Source organism: Gobius niger, assembly GCF_951799975.1.
Source record: "Gobius niger genome assembly, chromosome: 3".
Classification (NCBI taxonomy): Eukaryota; Metazoa; Chordata; class Actinopteri; order Gobiiformes; family Gobiidae; genus Gobius; species Gobius niger.
The window spans coordinates 34667812-34687352 of record NC_136854.1 but is presented as its reverse complement, the minus strand read 5'-3'; the positions used below and the strand labels follow the sequence as shown (position 1 = coordinate 34687352).

At 39.4% G+C, this 19541-nt stretch overlaps 1 protein-coding gene across 20 annotated transcripts in view; it reads left to right on the top strand.

Annotated features, from left to right (window-relative positions):
- rims1b (regulating synaptic membrane exocytosis 1b) overlaps nt 1-19541 on the top strand; it is a 107333-nt gene that overhangs the window by 68739 nt on the left and 19053 nt on the right. For 8 of the 20 annotated variants that reach the window (XM_079553269.1, XM_079553263.1, XM_079553267.1 and 5 more), the window contains 7 exons: nt 3582-3735; nt 4028-4144; nt 6328-6390; nt 6879-6956; nt 9295-9375; nt 16223-16314; nt 18634-18740. In XM_079553269.1, the coding sequence (XP_079409395.1) occupies nt 3582-3735; nt 4028-4144; nt 6328-6390; nt 6879-6956; nt 9295-9375; nt 16223-16314; nt 18634-18740 (692 nt within the window). Of the gene's footprint in view, nt 1-3581; nt 3736-4027; nt 4145-6327; nt 6391-6878; nt 6957-9276; nt 9376-11255; nt 11334-13174; nt 13247-14156; nt 14262-16222; nt 16315-18633; nt 18741-19541 lie in introns of all 20 variants that reach the window. The other 12 variants (XM_079553254.1, XM_079553262.1, XM_079553255.1 and 9 more) reach the window with 7 other exon arrangements.

The following is a 19541-nucleotide window of genomic DNA, read 5'->3' as shown; positions in this document are numbered from 1 at the left end:
AACTGAGTTTGGGAAAGAATGGAAATTTGTTACGTGTCTGGTGCAAAGCGGTCCTGTCCATAGAAAACACAAGTTAAAAACAATATCTAAAGTTTGATGAGGGCCACTTGCTATGTGAACGATGACAGTTTTGTTGTTGTTGCAGATTGTGACAACGCGGCTCAACTCAAGTTGACTCAACATGGCTCTCCCTCACGTTTTGTGGTAAGAAATATTTGCGGTTTTACCATTAATTGTCTTGAGCTTTATCTTGGGTTGGTTTTTGGAGGCTGCTGTCTGAACCTGACGATCCAAGCAGCTTCCTCCAGCTTTTACTTCATTATTTTCACTGCACTTTGTCATCTCCTGTTTATAAAATGTGCTATAGGAGTATGGTTGGAATAAGCAATAACCTCTACATGTGTCATGTTTTGTCCTCAAGTTTGTTTTTATTTTATTGTAGTTTGATACAACATGTGATGACTGGGGATGGAGTCAGGCCATGCCCTCATTTATGTAAGTATTAATAACAATATTTTAATATTTAGTCCATTGTATGCTATAATTTACATTTTGATTTATTGTGCTGTAGTTTGTAGAGTCAGCCCCCCATGGTGCTGGAACAATATAGTTATGCAATATTGTGTAATAGTCTCCACAATTCTAAGCTTTACATTTTAGAAAATATATATTTATTGATTCATTTGGAGTTGATCACTGCTACATGTCCTTTGAGAATTTTAACATCAGCCAGTCACGAAAACCCCTTTTGAAATAGTTCTGTGTTCTGTATCCCCTTCATGGCTGTGAAATATCTTCATTATAGAGAACGAGGAAGGGCTGCAGCCTCTTCTCACCTGCTCTCTGTGAAGCAGCTCGGCCACTGAGGCGCTCAGCGATGGGATACATGTGCAGTGCATTTCAGGTACATGTTTGGAGGCTTTTTTATTCTTCTTATTGTAATTTCAGCTGTTGAAATGTGTGATATTGTATATTTGCAGATAAATGCAGAGTTCAAGTGTACAACAAGAGGCCTGTCACAACGGGACTATTGGATTCCAAATCTTCTGAACTTGTCCAGGAAGCTCTCCAGCCTGCATGGAAGGAAGCTCGAAGACCGAGCTGCTAAAATGCCTGTAAGTACTTAGTGGAGTCAGTGGATTTCTGTTGTGCTGTTTTATTGCGTAGTTATAAGGCTACCTCAAAACCCGCTCGTGTTCTTTTGTTCTGTCGACATTTTAGCAGAAAATTATTTTATGTCATAAACTTAGAGCATCACTGCTCTAAAGCTACATCACTGTGGAACAGCACGCAGTTTCACTTTGCATTTTATATGTAAACTAAACCGTCTTTTATGGTTGATGGTTCCAACATGATGCACGCTCACATCAACGAGAGATTAATGAATGACCAATTAAAATGGCCCAAGACGGATTATTGTCCAATATTTATGCAAGATATATTATGAATTTGTAACATTGTAAATTAACATGTTTTATTTTAATTATTATTATTTTTATTCCCACTAGAACATGGACATGAAGCTCAGAATAGGCCACCGCTGTGAGGATCCACCAGGCAAGATCCAAAGTTGGAGTATTCTGATGTGTTGAGGTGAGGTCATCCTCCATGACCCGGACAATGTGGCCCTTGAAGTGAGAATAAACTCGTCATGGAGTTGGAGCCAACTCTGCTGTCCAGAAAAACTTGCGCCCTGAAAACGTAAATGAACATTTGTCTTTTTGGGCTCCTGGAGGGATATTAGCTGTGGTTCAGTACAGCGTTGTTGGTAACATTGTATAGCATTTAAACTTTGGCCAATGCTTCAGTGTTAATTTTGTCTTCTAAAATTCTATTTTTTTTCTCAGTAATATTCTTGCTGACTAAAATAAGACCAAAAATGACTCAAAAACTAAAAAGCAAAAAGGACTAAAATTATGTGGACTTCATATGATTTAAATTCACTCAAAGAAACAGGTTTGAGCTTTGTCCATGTGGGACTAATTGTACATTGAAATATTGTTTACTGAAAACAATCATTTGACTAAGTCTTGACTTGCTTATTTCTGACAGTGAGGAGATGAGGGAGAAATCTATGGTACATCTATTAAAAAAAAAAATGTTTGAATCTAAATTCCTAAAGCACTCATGGATATGGTCAGAATGGGTTAAAGGTTATACATTGTTTTATATTGGCAATTATTTGTATCTTTTGATGCATTTGTGGGAGTTGTGTTTTATGGACTGAGGGGGAGGGGCTTAGCTTCAGCCTGACTCCAAACATGACTGTATTATAGCAATGAACTAAGTCTGTGGCATCCCCATAGTGTTCAGCAGGGCTCACTGAACCTGGTTTATGCAGTCTGGCTGGACTTTTGCTGTTGGCTCCTATATTTTGAATAGAGAAGTAAAAATAGCAAAAGGGGGAATAATGGGACAATATAGCATATGGTCAGACAAACGCGTTTTCAATCTAACTTCAACTGAGGGATGGAAATGTCACTACAGCAAGAAACTTTCAGAGCTTCCTGTTCAACTTCCCACATCTAATATGTTTTATGTGTGTGTTCACTGACACTGATTTTACAGCGTACATAAGTGCAGTTTTATGCTCAATTGTTGGCACTGTTTCTTTCACATTTATATCAAATAAAGGTGAAAAAAGTATTGAAATTGTTTCTCATTTTGTATGCATTTCATTTGCATTGTCATCCTTCATTTATTGTAAATTGTATTTTACTTCAGTTAAGGTTAATGAGAATACAGGATGTGTGATAGATTTGAGGTATCTTGTTAAAGTCACATGATTAGAATCATGTAAAAGTCACATGATTAATATCAAGTAAGAACAACATGATTAATATCAAGTAAGAACAACATGATTAATATCAAGTAAGAACAACATGATTAATATCAAGTAAGAACAACATGATTAGAATTATGTAAGGGTAACATGATTTAACCCTCTGAAATTGAGTAGTTTTAACACATTTTAGTCCTGCATACTGAACATAAATCTATAGTGTCAATTCTTCAGAATTACTTCATGTTGATGCAACACAATTTGCATCATGTAGCATCTACACAAACTACACGTGTGGAACCAATGTCCACAATTAAATTGTGTTAAATCAACATGGTACTTTTTTCAGTGTAGCTTATATGGCTAGTTCACATCCCAGTGATGTGCTGCTCAACCTGTAAGCTCCAAACATCTGTAGCGAGTAGTCCTGTGCTTACTCGGGGTTTATGCAGGGGGCAGCAAGTCAAATGTAATGCCGTTGTATAATATTTTCAATGCCACACATGCAACTTTTTTGTAAGTGTGTTTGGAACCCACATTTTTTGTATTTTTTATGAACTTATAGAGTAAAACAAATAGCAATGCCATCATTTCAATTTCAATTTGCAGTTTTTTTGACATTTCTAGCCTTCATTTTGGCTCAGTTCATTAATGACTTTTTAATGACCCGCGGAAACCCTGTTATAACACTGATTTACATTTTTGCAAACGCAGCACTTCGTGGCAGTGTGTGTTTCTCTGGTGTAGACTCCATTACCATTTTTGTGAATTTTAACTGTTTTTGGTGTGGATGGCGCAGGTCCCGAGCGAAACTCCAGAGACAGGGAGAGGGGCGGTATGTTAGCCGTCCCGGAGCAGCAGAGGCAAGTCCAACACCGCTCCCGATCAGTGTCCCCCCACCGAGAGGACTCCTGCAGGGCGCGCTCACGCCCCGCGTACGTGCCCATGCAAAGGTAAAGGACAGTAGAGATGGGGATTGTGTCATCAGGTAAACAGAATGAGATATCCAACAATTTCAGTGATTATATCTGAAAAGTTCACTATCTCGCTATGTTTATCCAACCACTCTACAAACTCGGTGGCTTTATCTGTAGAAAATTCACCGGCCCCCTTTTCTACCAATACCTTGATTATCTAAAATGATGTAATGTTATGTGCAGGAGGTTAAGCAGGTTTCCTCATAAGTTGGAAGTTTTATTCCTGCATGATCTAGTGCTTACTGCTGTTGTCGTGATCATTGTACAGGAGCTTAGACGAGATCCACCAGAATCGCCACCCATCCCACTCACCGTCCCGGTACCACGAGCCCCATTTGGAGCACCAGCGATCAGGCGACTCTGACTACGAGTACTCTGAAGACAGGTAAGTAACTGGGGTTTATAAGAATATAAGAATAAAGAATGTATCTCTTCTTGAACTGTTATTTGTTTAACTATTACATTAAAGGCCCTGTACCCAATTTTTCCCATTTTCTAATTGCAAAAAGGGAACTATTTAAGTGCTTGATTGTGGCGCCTTTTGATTCTTGACCGACTTACAATCATTTTTGTGTGTTGAAAGGAAACTTTTCACACAGGACTATGTTGCTTTATGCCTCAATGTTTGGTTGGAGCGCCCTCCGCTGGCAGCGGGGGAAATTAAACATGCTGGAAGTACTGCAAGCTTCTACTTTTACCATAATGGCATGCTAATACATGCGTTTCCAATGACATTACGCATTGAAGAAGCAATATGCAGTACTACAACATGAAAAAATATAACTACTCAGGATGACAAAAGGCAACCCTAACCCTCAGAGATGCATATTTTTATGTGATATAACCAGAAAATGTGGCACGGACATAGCAGCTCTGTCTGTGGAGCTACAGCAGGATTTACTAAAGATCTGCTTCACTCCTCCGACTAAATTAACACATCAAAGAGGAAGCAGAAAACCTTCCTCTGTGATTTTTACAGTTTGTCATGTCAACAGTGTCAGTCTGAGTCAGTGTTTAAGCTGCTCAAGACGTTAGCATGCTATTGGTCCTGTAACAAAATACAGGACCAAGTGACCAAACAAGATTACTTAAAACTGCTTGGATGAAACAAAATCAACATGCAGTATGTTTTTGATTAGGAAACAGCGTTATGCATAATACGTGTGCAACTGTCTTTGAACTATCTATGATTGAACACTGAGGAAATACTACAGAAACAGTTCAGCTCTGACCTCTGTCACATGTTGTTTCCTTGGCTAGATGTTTTGAATGTGGTTCAGGGCTTTCTCTTGGAGAGACCTATTGTGTTGAAGCTAAATGCTAACCGGTAGCATGCTAACATCTTGAGCAGCTTTAACACTGACTCACTGGTTTCTTCACACAAATGTGCATCTCTGGGGCCGTGTTTGAACTGTTTTCTTCTTGAACAATGATTGCGAGTACATAAAATGCCACTGTCAATCAGTTGTCTTTCATTTATATCGTAGAGATATTGTTACATGTTGTAGTACTGCATAATTCCACTTTGGTATTCAAAATGGCCGCCATAATAACAAAAGTCACATGACCAAAAGGCATGTATACATTTTTCAGCGCACAATGGTTCCAGTAAACTTTCAAGGGATTTAAAAATGCAGACACCTCTATGATGCCTGGCCAGCCATCCACTCCTGTGTTTTGTAAATGTTCCAGAGCAGGACCATCTGCAACTTTGCTAGCAGCCAATCAAATCTCAAAAAGTTGTATATAGATCCAATCACATGGCACGTTGTCACGACTGAAACTGAATTAACCACTAGTAAAATATTTTCTAAAATGTATTTAACAAGAATGTACCTGTGTAAATGTTGATGCTTCATCTTCTCTAAAAGTATTTTTTAATCCTGTTTCAGACGTATATTGATTGAAACGGCCGTTACGTATTTGTGATAAACCCTCCTACGTTTACAATCAGAACAGAGTTGCTAATGAGGCCTTGTTCCTTAATTTTTTTTGGCAAAAACAACAGAGATCTTTCACATTTTGTCTCTGCTTGTCAATCACGGACATCGAGAATCACCCCTGAGCCCAGACTACATGTCTTTGTAAAGAATAGGAAAAGTCTGGCTGGCCAGGCTAACAAAATACAGGACCAAGTGACCAAACAAGATTACTTAAAACTGCTTGGATGAAGCAAAATCACCATGCAGTATGTTTTTGATTAGGAAACAGCGTTATGCATAATACGTGTGGTTCATACTCACACCCCTAACTTTCCAAGCACATTCCTATTATCCCAATTCTTCAAAGGGAGTTTATTAGCACTCACTTTTCAGGGCGTAAACTACAATGCGTTCTTAGCACCTGCTTCCAAATGTACAATAACTTACAGCACACGCAGCAGTCTCGGAAAAATCGGGTACAGCACCTTTAACTCCTACTACTACTATTACTAACACTTGTGGACCTAGTTACGTTTTGCTATGTTATGATTTCCTGGTTTCATTCATAAATCCACGTGAGTCTAAGTTGCCATCCTCTTTTTTATTTGTGTTGTTTTTCATCGTTCACCCATCGTCATGGCAACAGTGAGGTCCTGGAGATGCACCGGTCAATCCGGGGCGGGAGTGCCGAGTGCCTGCACACAAACAGGTAAATAAAAAGAGACCAGTCAGCTTTGTTTTCACACGGAGCCCCCATTTTTCGTCACCATCTGCATTCTCCACTCTGACCACGTAACAGCCTACTAACTGTCGTAGTGGAAATGATTGTGGTTTTTTTCTTATGTCGTTTAGTTTTGTCCGTTTTTGCATGAGTCTGGGCAGTGCCTCATACATTCATTATTTTTTGTTTTGTTTTTTGTGACTTCCGTTCACCTGATCTTTTTTGTAATACTACACCTTCAGAAATACCAGTACATATTTTAACCTACGAGGGTCTTATCAGCCGTGGTCGGAACTGTCGTTGACATTTATGTGGCTCCTAAATCTCTGTTCCTTTGTAATACAGACCCTCATAACAGCACACCATGTTTCTGTTTTATTATAAATTCACGTAAATGTGTTCTCTCACTGAAGCTGTGTCTTTCCCACCTTTCCTCCTTTTTGTTTTTTCTTTTGGCATGCATGATCTGCTCTTAGGGGGTTAGGTAGATGCAACAACACACTCCCCCCTAAAATGCCCCTTTTAGTAAATGGTATCCATAAAGACATTTACAGGTGAGTGCATGGAGCAAAAGACAGCTTTGCCCCATAACTTACCCCCGTCCTGCCTGTTTGTGGAGTGGGTTTGACATACTTGGCCTCTAAGTATGTCCAAGATCACTGTGTTGGTGGCGTTGCTGTGGTGATAGTGAGTGTGAAGTTGCTGCTTTATAAAATGCGCTTGTTTGCTGAAAATGTGTTGCCTTCCCTATTTTCTCCAAAAAGATCTCTCTATGTTTTGTGTTTTGCACAAGGATGTTCTCCTATTAACATTGTTAGCCGCAGCATTTCAGTTAGTTAAATGAGTTAGCAGACCAGACAATTGGACAACTGGAATAACACTATTTTTGACACCATGAAAAATGCGTTCGTAGATCTTTTATACACAAACTATGAATTGTGTTTGATAAAAACATTGCTGCCCTTTCAAGGTGTTTTCATAAAGAGCTGGCTTGATTAATGGACCTCTTAATTGCATGTTGGTTCTAGCAGCATAATTCACATCCCTGTAACGTTTCACTCAATAAGTAGAATAAAACTCAAGCAGGTGTGAAATATATTGTACCCAAGAAAAACATGGTGAGCAAGTTCACCTCTTCTCAGACCTGACTCTTTACTCTTTACTAGGAGCGGGACATCACCAAGTTCTGTTTTGAAACTTTCTGCTCACTCAACACCATTACATACATTTGGTGCAAAAATTGCTTTGTCCATTTCTAGTTGAGCATTAGGAGCATGTTCTGTGTTGCTGCCATATTTGTTTGTATATCACTGTGTTATAACAGTTTATAACAGTTTATAACAGTTTCATTGATCTTCTGACATAGCAGTGGTGACATATACAGTAGCTATACTCTCATCTGTTTGTATAACACTAAAATATGACTTTTCAAGGAAGAGCAGACTTATTTGTGGCATTGCAAACCACCAAAGCAAATAAATAAGCAAGTTTCTATCCTATATTTGCTATACGGTTGGAAATCTAACTGGGTTTCCTCCCCAACCAGAAACCAGGCATTAGATCTTTAGATGTGTTATATAATCTGCATTACATGTAATCCACATTTAAGAGTATACTGAACCCACGGTGAAACCTAGAGCTGCCGTGTCGGTTTCTTGCATAATGAACTCAAAGGTCATGTGCGTTTATCGAGTCCTTTTTGCATGTGCTATTGTATCACATTTGCATATATAATGCATGTCCGTTATTCTTATGGCTTTCTGCCAAGTTAAATATCCACATTTGTAAAAATGTAGATAACAATCACTGTATTTTAATAATATGTTTAATATTCTTATCGACTAAATTTGTGCAATTTTCCAATTCTACTGACAGATAATTTAGCTTGAAGTATAAAGATGTCTTTAAACTAATCAGAAATACTTAAAAAGTCAAATAATCGACTGTTCAGTAAATGTCGACTCTTTGATATTAAGTCTTTTTTTCCACTTTTGCATGATTTGTTGTCATCTTCTTTGCATGCTGCTGTTTTTGTTGGGGGCGGGGCTTCCTGCTGTAGCTCCACCCTCCCTGCATGTTCAAAGGGGCAGCTGCCTCAGAGACAGGAAGTGCCTCGTAGTATCCTCACACAGCGAGTGCTCAGGTTCACAGATGAGGTCACGGTTAGGTAAGAACATATTGAAAGTGCCAAACAACAACAACCCTCATTCCTAATCAGGGGATCAGTTTATGCCAGATTGTGAATCTTCACTCATAACGGCTATGCATATGGATAAATACAATATGCATTAATGGTGAATAAAAATCCTCACCACTACAGCCTTTATAATGATTTGTACATCATAAAATCACATTTCCATCAGTAAACCGATTTTCCCTTTTCCCTTTACATCCACAATGCCTCAGTCCCAGCATTAAACACTAAAGTCCCTAAGCCGGTCTGCCTCCTGCTCGTCCTGTTAGCTCTATATGCAGTGTCATGCGATGGCAGAGACGGCCATCTGTCGTGAGTTCTGCTTCCACACAGGCTCTGATGTAACAAATATGCAGCAGAGACTATATACATTACTCTTTCCATCTTCACATATCTGCAGGCTTACAGGATTTATATTGTAACTCATAGCATTTGGATAAATTAACTATCTGCTTTAGAGCCAATACTTGTCACACCGTCTGCATCTTTTTTTCTTACAGTATATTCCTTAATAATCATCTTCCCTTTGCTTTACTTTACTACAAACATTTTTCCGTCCCATCGGCACCTTTTTGCTTTCCCACATCACCTGGTCAATTCAATCCACAACATGTTCCTCCTGTATCCATTTCCCCCAAACATTTTCTCTCCATTCATTGTTTTTCTCTCTCTCTCTACTGCCCCCCGTGGCCATACAGCGACCTGCAGCCTTCACTGGACAGAGTGAGGAGTGCCAGCACCACCTGCCTGAGGCCCGACAACCACTATGACAGAGACAGGTACAGAGCCCGTACAGAACTGCAAACATGTAGGGTTCAAATTAAAAAGGCCTATGTTCAAACATAGGGATTCGATTTACCATTTTGCACGAGTGTAATTTTCGGTGGCCTGGTTTTGTTTCTGCCATAAACTAAAGTCATGATACAGGCATGTTTCATGTGTCTCATCTACTTGTACTAACATCACCACAATTCCACATAGAAAGACAGTTTTCCTGTGCTGTTTTCCTGGAATAGTTTGCTTACTTCCTAGTTCTTAAAGGCTCTATACCTGATTTTCTTTTATTACAAACAAAAGTGGAAGCCACTAAATATAAATGTTAGTTGTGGCTCAAACTCATTCCTAACTTTCCTAAATCTTTGGAGCCCCCCAATTCTTCACAGGGATGAGTTTCTAAGCACATTTCACAACTTGCAGGGTCACTTTACAGGGTCTACAGTATGCCACAGAAATGGTATATGGCCTTAACTTATATAGCGCTTTTCCGCCTACATTAGGCACTCAAAGCGCTTTACAGCCAGGAACCAGTCACCCATTCACTCTCTCATTCATACACCAATGTACGCAGAAACTGGAGGCAAGGTGGGTGAAGTTCCTAGCCCAAGTACACAACGGCAGTATGCACCTGCTGGAGCTTGGATTCAAACCCCTGACCTTCCGATCATAAGACGACCTGCTTTACCACCTGTGACGCTGGTGCTAGAAAAGTAGCCCACAAGTGGTTTATAATAAGATGCACAGTTTTCCTCCCACAAACCTTGGAGTTTCTATTCACCTTATTCCGCCCACTTTTGCCTCTTTTTACGTTGTCTCGGCACTTCCGTTGTCCAGACACTTCTGGTCGAGCGCAAAGCCCGTTCATTTAAACGGAGAACGAGGGAAAATATTCTCCGCTCAAATCTGATGTTTAGTCGATTGATTTGTGTAAAATGTTCAATGTTCATTTGCACCAACAAGTCAACACTGCACCGTTTCTCAGCGCGGCCGAAAAACGGCTTTGTTTTCATGTAGTGACTGATTTTATGTGGACTTCTCCGGCCCCATGTTAACACATAGGAGAAAAGGGGCGGGCACAATTCATGGCGGCGCCCACGCGAGGCTCCGGAATAAGGTGAATAGTAAAGGAGGACAAAACAAATGTTGTTCCACTGCTAGAAAAAAAAAACAGGTATAGTGCCTTTAAAGGCCCTAGTATACCAGATTATTTTGATTACTAAAAATTAAAGAGATAGCGCTTACATTTTAATTTGTTAGTCCAAACGTTTCTAACACAATTCTGTCTCAGTAATATAAACAAAACAAAAACAAAAAACTTGTGTGCACTCTTCTAGTCTTATAGACAATGTCATGTCCATTACAAACTGTCAAGGGAATAAATGGTGTTTTCATTTGATTACATTGCACTGGAGTACAAGGGCCAGTCACAAGATGGCCGCCAGAATTGCCATTCGTTCCAACATATGACTATGGCCACACCCTATCTAGAGTTTTATGAAAGATTTTTGGAAAAATGGCATTTGTTGCTAACGTTAGAATATGTAGCATGAAGCTAACATTAGCCGCCTGGTTAGTCTTCTCTGTTTAAGTATATGGGCTGTTGAACCACTTTGCTTCTTCATGTCTCTGTAGCTTTATTTAGAAGAAAAAAAAAATCATGATTCAGCATTTGTTAAAGTAACGGCGGAAAAATGCTCTTCTCTGTTATCCTTCTGGCTGCTTTGAACATGACCATATATGGGCAATTCTAAAGTCCAGCATTCCTATTGTTTTACTTTGAGACTAAAACCGTCACTGAACCATAATTCACTGTTCCACTTCTCCGACTGTTCTAACACGGGACACCCCTCCACTCCCACACCCGTCCCACCCCTCCCTCTAGGTTGTCCAACTCTTTGCCCCGCCAGCTTCCCCCCCGCCCCAGGATCTTAGTAGAACATGTGAACGTGGAAGAAGACAGGTACCGGGGGCTACACCCCTTGTGTTGACATCCTTACCCCCCTCTTTTCTCAAAAACAGCTTCCCGCTTCTTCCCTCTCCTCAGCTCAAAGCTCCTCAAGAACTGTCTGCATGAGTGAAAATGAGTTGAATTTTCAGTGTTTATCTTGCATTGAGTCAGTATGAGTAAAGGACTGGGGAAATATCTTGTTGTGAGTGGGATTTGATTCATAATATCACGATTTGGTTCAAATAATATTTATACACACATTCAAGCTTTAAGATTTGAGTGAAATTAACCACTAAACTAGTATAAGAATCATTATTTTCTGAATGTATTTGTAGAGCTCTAAAATAGATTATTAAAGTTATTAAAGGGATATTTCAGGATTTTTGACATAGGGCCTCATTTCCTAGTTATCCAGAGTGTTGTTGATATCAGGATATGATTTTTTTCCTTCTTCATGCAATCCTTATATTTGAAGAGTTTAGTGGTGCTAGGCTAGTGCTGGGCTAGTGCATGTCTATGGTAACTAGTAGCCTGCATTAAAAATCTCTTCAAAATCATCGGGTAGTCCTCCAAACGTTGCCACATCTGATTCCACTTGTAGTAATGCCGGCCGCAGGTAAATAATCTACTGTAGATCCGGTAACCTAGCAGATCATTCCGCCGCTGCATAGCTTACAACCAGGAAGCTGATGCTGCTCAAATGATTATATTTAAATAAATATTCAGTCAACACAGACAATTATATGGGTAGTCTGGTGTTATAAGTGATTTGCCTCAGGTGCACTGTGCTCAGGTTAGACTGTTTTTAATGCAGGCTACTAGTTACCATAGACATGCGCTAGCCTAGCACTAGCCTAGCCACCACAAAACTCTTCAAATATAAGGACTGCATGAATTGCAAAAAAATATCTCCAGAAATCAACAACGCTCTGGATAACTAGGAAATGAGGCCCTATGTCAAAAATTCAGAAAAATCCCTTTAAGACCCCAGACTCAATATACGATGTTTGTTTATTAGGCTCTGTGCACCGTTTGGATGTTGAAAGGTGTTATACAAATATTGATTGATAGGCTGAAGGTTTTAATTCTTAAGCTGCAGTGGCAGAAATATCAAGACAAAATATGTGTAGTAAATATTCAAAATTCAAGCCATTTTTGCTCATGTGGATTTTATTCTTCATTTTTAGACGGTGACTTAGTTTGTTTCTCTCATATATTTTTTTGCTCTAAAGCTGCCTAATCCCCCTGTATTCTTGTGCACCTGGCCCTGTCTCTGCACACCTGTTCCACGCAGCCCTCTGTCTTTGCTCTGGCATTGTTACTGGCAAATCAAACAGTACAATCTGCTCTAATTGGGCCGTGTTTATTTCGGATCCTATATATTCGCGCACCGCAAGAATGGATTTTACATTTAGTTTTGATTAGTCTAGATTTCATATTTATTGCTTATTTTGCTTACCACGATTTTATTTATTTATTTATTTTTGTTTATTTTGTTTGCCAGTGTTATTGTACATTTGTTTGGCCTAAGATAATGCATGTGTAGGGAAAGTGTTGAGCAAACAAAACAATAGCACAGATGGGAGGGAAGCGATTTAAATCAAATGAGTAAGTATTGATTTGTAGTGGGGGGAATTTGAGTGCTGAAATTATCAACATCGGTCTGTCTTGGCATCATGGACCAGCAGTATTCAGTTCCTTAGTCCAATTCTCTTGAAATAAGGTCAATGTCCTGATCTGAATTCACTTATCTGAGAGATATTCATGTTTTGCCAGTGTTTTGTGCCACTATTTTCAGTTACTCCATTCATTTTTGTCATTTCATCTTTTTTGTTTTGTTGCCACAACGACAGACAGTGTAACAGTTCGCCCGGTCCTAACTGTCCAAATGCAAAAGGCAACAGAAAATGCCTTGAGGGGGACAGGTAAGCCATTCACACATTAAAGCTCCCACTTTATGCCCAGTCAGTGTTTAGAGATTTGATCGTGTTACAGTGCAGGTGTCTTGCACGAGCACACTGTGATCTTGATTTGATAGTTTTATTTTTGACCTCTTAACCCTCTTAACCCTCGGCCTTAACCAAGTACATTTTCACCAATTCAGCTTTACCCAAATCTAAAAGGCCTCATTTGAAAACTAACACCCACAAAAGTCATCTAAACTGATCTTTTTCCTTGCGTTGTCATCACTTTTTTGACATTTCGTTAGCCACATAGCATAATTGCTCACTCATTTTTCCACTGTAAACATGAAAAAAATACATTTTTTAGGCAACACATTGGAGTTGTCTTATTGCAATTGTAACGATACAAAAATGACTTAGGCAATTATGCTATGTGGCTAACGATTTTTTTCCCATTGCTTTTTTTCTTGCCTTTTCGTCACATTTTTGCCAATTTTTTGCTCTTTTCTTGCTTTTTTTTGGTCACCATTTCATTACTTTTTTACACTTTTCTGTTGCTGTTTTTTTTGTGTGGCTTTTTTGTGGCGTTTTCCTAACACACTTTTGTCAGTTTTTTGACACTTTTTCATCACATTTTTGTCACTTTTTTATCAGAAGCCTGAAAAATAAGCAGTTAAACTTATGCAAGATTCCCATGGTTTTTATTGTGTTCTTTGCAGAGGACTTTATGTTACAGTATTTGCAACTTGTTCACAATTCTGTACTGTTACAATAATGAAACATGTTTATAAATCAATCAAAAAAGCCTAAATAATGTATAAATTGGGAGCTTTACAAGTCAATCGCTATTTATGTTTTGCTATGGTTTTTTTTCTCTCGATCTCACTGGTCTTATTTCGCGTTTCTTAAATCGAATTCGTGTTGGGGACAGCCGTATCCAGCCCACCTCCATCCTCCGGGGCAGCAGGGGCAGAGAGGGCCCCCTGAGGGTCCCTCCTTTGCCCGGCTCGTGTCCAAATTCCGCGCGTCCCGACAGGTGCACGCCTACACCCTCACCGAACTGCACCCGAAAAGCTAACCATGTGCATTTCCTGACCCCAGATAAAAGATACTGCATGGATTTAACTGAGCAAATTGGTAACAGGGCCACTGGATCATTACTACAAGTTCAGAAACGTTATGCACACAAAAAATGGAGTCGGCTGTCTACCACTAACTGGATATTTGAAGATGATAATCCCAGGATTCAGTAGACTAACCATTTATTCACCAGGGCATAGAATGAACTCAATTATATTTTATGTTGATTATGTTCCCTCCTTATCTGCAATGGGCACAGAATGGGACATAAGAAGAAGAGGTAAACATGGTCACTTTGCAACCATACTGTACCAAAGGGCCAAAAGCGAGCCCCTGTTCTTATGGATGAGTTCTCCTTCTCCCAGTGTAGAATATAGAAAATTCTGCTTTTTTCCCTCCTCAACATTTCTTCATAAAATTGCCACTAAGATTAATACTTTGCACATTATATGGGCTATATGCACAATGTCCCCACGTGATCTCTTCCTGAACAGTGAGATCAGTGGGGACTTGTGCTTCCTGTCCCGTATCTTTTACATTCAATATTAGCAGGGTCCCAAACAAATGAAGAGGTAGCTCAGGATTGAGAAAAGGACAACAAGTTATTGATGAACAGTCACTGCCACGTCACAAACATGTAAGGGACCGTCAACAGATGACTATACTAAACTCGATGGAAAAAACAATATCATCTTTCTTCAATAGCTTTATGGGCATTTTACCCAGTGACCCCATATAGGGACTTGTCATTCTGCTTTTACAATGTTTTATAACAATTTTACATATTTTTTCCTCAATACCATTTAGGGCATTTGACCCACTGCACTTTAGAATATTGGGACGCCTTATGGTCCACTTAGCAAAGAGCTAGTACTTATTGTAATGTGATTTGAGGTAAAATGCCCATAAAGCCATTGAAGAAAAATGATATTGTTTTTTTCCATCAAGTTTAATATGATCATTTGTTGACGGTCCCTTACGAGAGCTGAAAGTGCCAGCACGACCACTGAGCACTGCCAGCACGTACTAAGTGCAAGCCGTCTGTCAAGCATCTCTCCCCGCCGGCTCACACTAGAGCATTACCCTGTGCTGTGCTTGTTCGGAGGATAGTTTTTGACCAACTACAGTAGCAGTGTTTCTCTCGGGTTCAGTCAACTTAATGTTGAATATCTTAATTGGCTATCTGAATGTCCATCTAACTTCATCACACAGGCGCACACCCGACATAATGACCCTTCTGCACTCATGTCACCTCCTGGGCGTGGTAATTTTGGTCATCAAAACACTACTTTTCCCGTAAAAACAGACGCTGTTCTTCATGAAATCTTGTGCTATCGCTTCATTTGTGTGGGACCCTGCTAATTTTGAATTTAAACGAGGAAGGACAACGGCGATAGTAGTCCAGGTGGAAATCACGTGGGGTCACTGTACATAAAGCCCATTAAACCATGCAATAGTTAAAACATGGCCACCAGTCATATGCAATTTATGAACTTACTCTTTCACAATTTGAGCTAAAAAAAAACATTATCATAAGTGAATAAAGTGATCATTAATGGTGTAACCTGGTCATTCAGATTAGTGGAGAGCTGACTTCATTCTTTGCTGACGTTATGTTGCTGAACAGTAATAAGAGGGCCTGTTTAGTTCAATCCAGATGGTATCTTCTTCTTGGCTAGGCAGTGGACCTACTGTATGCTGTGACCCCCAGGTCCATGAAAAGATCCCTAAGTGTTCCTTTATTCTACCACCATTGTTAGTAGTCGTCGTGCAGCTGGTGTTTTTCTGCCCTTACCCCCTGTCCTATTCCTCTTTGACCTCTGGAGTTTTGATGTCTTTGTGTTTTGTACAGCTATTGTTTACACACTGAAAGCGGTTTTAACCATTCAGTTTTGCTTCTGGTTTTGTGAATGGCAGACTCACGGGCAGCCCCTCTCCTCCACCGGGCACCGGGCGCAGAGGCAGGCAGCTCCCACAGCTCCCCGCCAAGAGCAGCAGCATAGAACAAGGTGAGCGGGACCCCCTGTCGTGAACCGACCACAAGTCATCCAGTGTGGCTTTACTCAAATCTAAACGCTACTGGGACCAAAACTAAAATTTGATGAAAATGCAATGAAAAAGTGACAATAAAGCCACAAGAGACAGACAAAAAAAGGTGACAAACGAGTGAAAAAGTGACATAAATTCAACAATAAAGAGCCACCAAAAAGCCACAAAAGAGCGATGAAAAATGCAACAAAGAAAGTGACAGAACAATGACTGCAACACAGCAACAATGCGAGGAAAAAGATCAATTATGTAGCTTTCAAATTAGGCGTTGCACTGCCTGTAGGCTGTGAGCTCCAGTCCAGAAGCTTTTAGATTTGGGTAAGGCTGAACTGGAGAAAATGTGCTCCAATAGCTTTCTATTTTCCTACATAAGCTTGAACTGTCTTGACTAAAACAAGCAAAAATGTACAGTATGAAGTTAATAAATAATAATTAACAGATGCATTTCATCCTTGGGCAACAAATTATTGACATAGTTTCCAGATATAATTTGTAAATATGGTAAAGTATTAAACAGAAACACTCTTCTTTATCTTCTCCGTTAGTTACTGAATGAGCTCCGTAGTTTCTCCAGTGTCTTCAAGCTTAAACGCACTTAAGCTAAGATAACATAAGATGGCCTTTATTGATCTCACAATGGAGAAATTTACTTGTTACTACGTACTTGTTACAACACTCAGGTTATGCAAATAGGCAGAAAATGTGACAAAAATAAACCAAAAAACAATTAAATAGTAAAAATAGTGATGTCTTATATACAATGACTACCAAGGCAGTAAATCATTATATAAACAGACTATAACAAAGAATGTTAAATCTATAGAGTTTTAACCTCTTAACCCACAGGAACAGAGCATATTTTCTCCAGTTTGGCATTACTCAAATCTTAAAGCAAAAAAGACAAAATTGTGGCGGAAAATCTTATTACTCAATAAAAAAAGGCAACAAAAACGATTAAAGAGTGATGAAAAGGCAACAAAAAAGTGATTAAAAAGACAAGAACACGACAAAAACACTTCTAAAATGTGACCAAAATGCGTCAAATGAGCGACAAAAACATGCTGGAAAAGCGACAATATAACAAAACAAAAAAACACGACTAAAGAGTGATGGAAAAAGCGACAAAAAATAAACAAGAAAGCCGTGAAAGGGCGACAAAAGGGTGACAAAAATGTGATAAAAAGTGACCAAATGAAGCATCACACTGGTCTGTAGTCTGTAAAGCTTTTACATGGAGAAAATGCGCTCGTTTAAGTAGTAGTAGTAGTAGTAGTAGTAGTAGAAATGTATTGTCCCCGTGAGGAAATTCATTTGCAGTGAGTGGAGATACACAAATACAACAGTGACAACAGCAGACAGATCCAAACATTGACAACATACAAAGAACAAACCACGGCCCGTCAACCTCAGTTTAAATTATGTTAAAATCGTTATCTACATTCCTTAAAAACCTGCTCTGACAGACCAGCTGTGCAGAATAGAAAAATCACTGTTGGTTACTTTATATTGTTGGTGTTTAATTGTAAAATGGCTTGTGGCACAAATGACTGCCTGGTCCTGTTTTTAGTCAGAGCGGGGCACCTGTACCTTCGACCTGAGGGTAGCAGCTCAAACTCTCTAAACAGAGGATGTTTTGAGTCCGATAATATTATGTCTGCTTTATCTAGAGCTCGAGCAAAATAAATGTCCTGCAAACCCTTCAGAGGAACACCTAGGATTTTGCTTGCAACTATACATATTAAGGCAAGGGGGAAGAGGTTAACCCAATTTAAATGTTTTTTTTTTTTTTTTTTACAAAGTACTGGTAATCAATTAGTTCCACAAACTTGACATAAGCATCAAAATGGAGTTTCCAACATAAATCATTAGTCTTGAAATACTCTCAAAGGAATTCTACAAAGTAAACTAAGAAGCTAAGATTCACTCATTTTGTCAGCATTTACTATTCAATCTCTTTGCTGCGTTTCATGTGTGTATTTACGCTGTACTATCCAAGCCACGCAACATACAAGAGCTTAACGCGGCTTAAGCCCCTCTAATGAATTACATTCTATTGATAGGACATATAGCCCTTAACAGTCTACATGGATAAAGACACTAAGACCACACGCATATTAAAGTCACTCTGCTCTTTATAACATGTGTCCTGTTGGGAGAGCAGTGTTTCTAAAATCAGCATCATGCGCCATCTAGTGTCGGGTGACTGACATTGCACCACAGCCTGCGTTTCTGTGTGTGATTGATTGATTCAGAGATGTCTGTGTGCCTTCGTCCTCTAGCCCTCGCGGGAGACGACAGAGGAGGACAGCTGCCGAAAAAAGTCCATCCGTACAACAGGCCTTCATCGTCCCACGACCGAGAGATGGACCTCAAGACGAAACGAAAGGTGAGGTCGCGTAACAAAAGTCTTGCCAAAGCTTATTTCTTTGTTCAAGATCATTGAGGTTTGTTATTATGGATGCTCAAAATGGAGTAGGCTGAAGCAATAAAGCTTTTAAGTGCCTACCCCATATTCAATTCCATATACATTTACATAACATAATAAATTATAAGGTCGAGATTACATTGACTTAAGATACAAACAAGACCTTACTGAGCTGAGCAGATACAGATTATTAACGATACAATCATCAGTTTTAAACTTAGCGACTTTTACCAAGAAGAGCATTGAAATGCATAACACAGCAGCTTGGTACATTTGTTACAGAATGAACCAAAAGAAACAATTGGATGAAAATGTGACACAAAAGCAAAAAAAAAGTGACAAAAACATGACCAAAAATAGCAATGAAAACATGACATAAAAGCAACAATGTGACAAAACGACTAAAACGTGATAGCACAAACAAGGAAGATTCTTCGATGAGTTTGTTCTTAGCTTTCAAATGAGGCATTACGTAAGGCGGGAGGGCATTATCCTGCTTATACCATGGTCCCGCGAACTGAAACTGTTCATTGGGGCCTGTTTGCTTATTTTGTCCTGGGCAGGCGTTATTTCACTTTTTAATCAGTTTTACCTGAAGCTAGTTCCAGCTCAATTGTTTATCGTTATTATGGAAACAGCTGCAGTGGAGTGATATAGAACGTGATTTAACTAGTATATAACTGTTGCCGGGCTAGGTGTACGTTATCACTTTTAAACGGACACCCTCCAGCCAATCAGAATTGAGCATTCACCCAGACCATG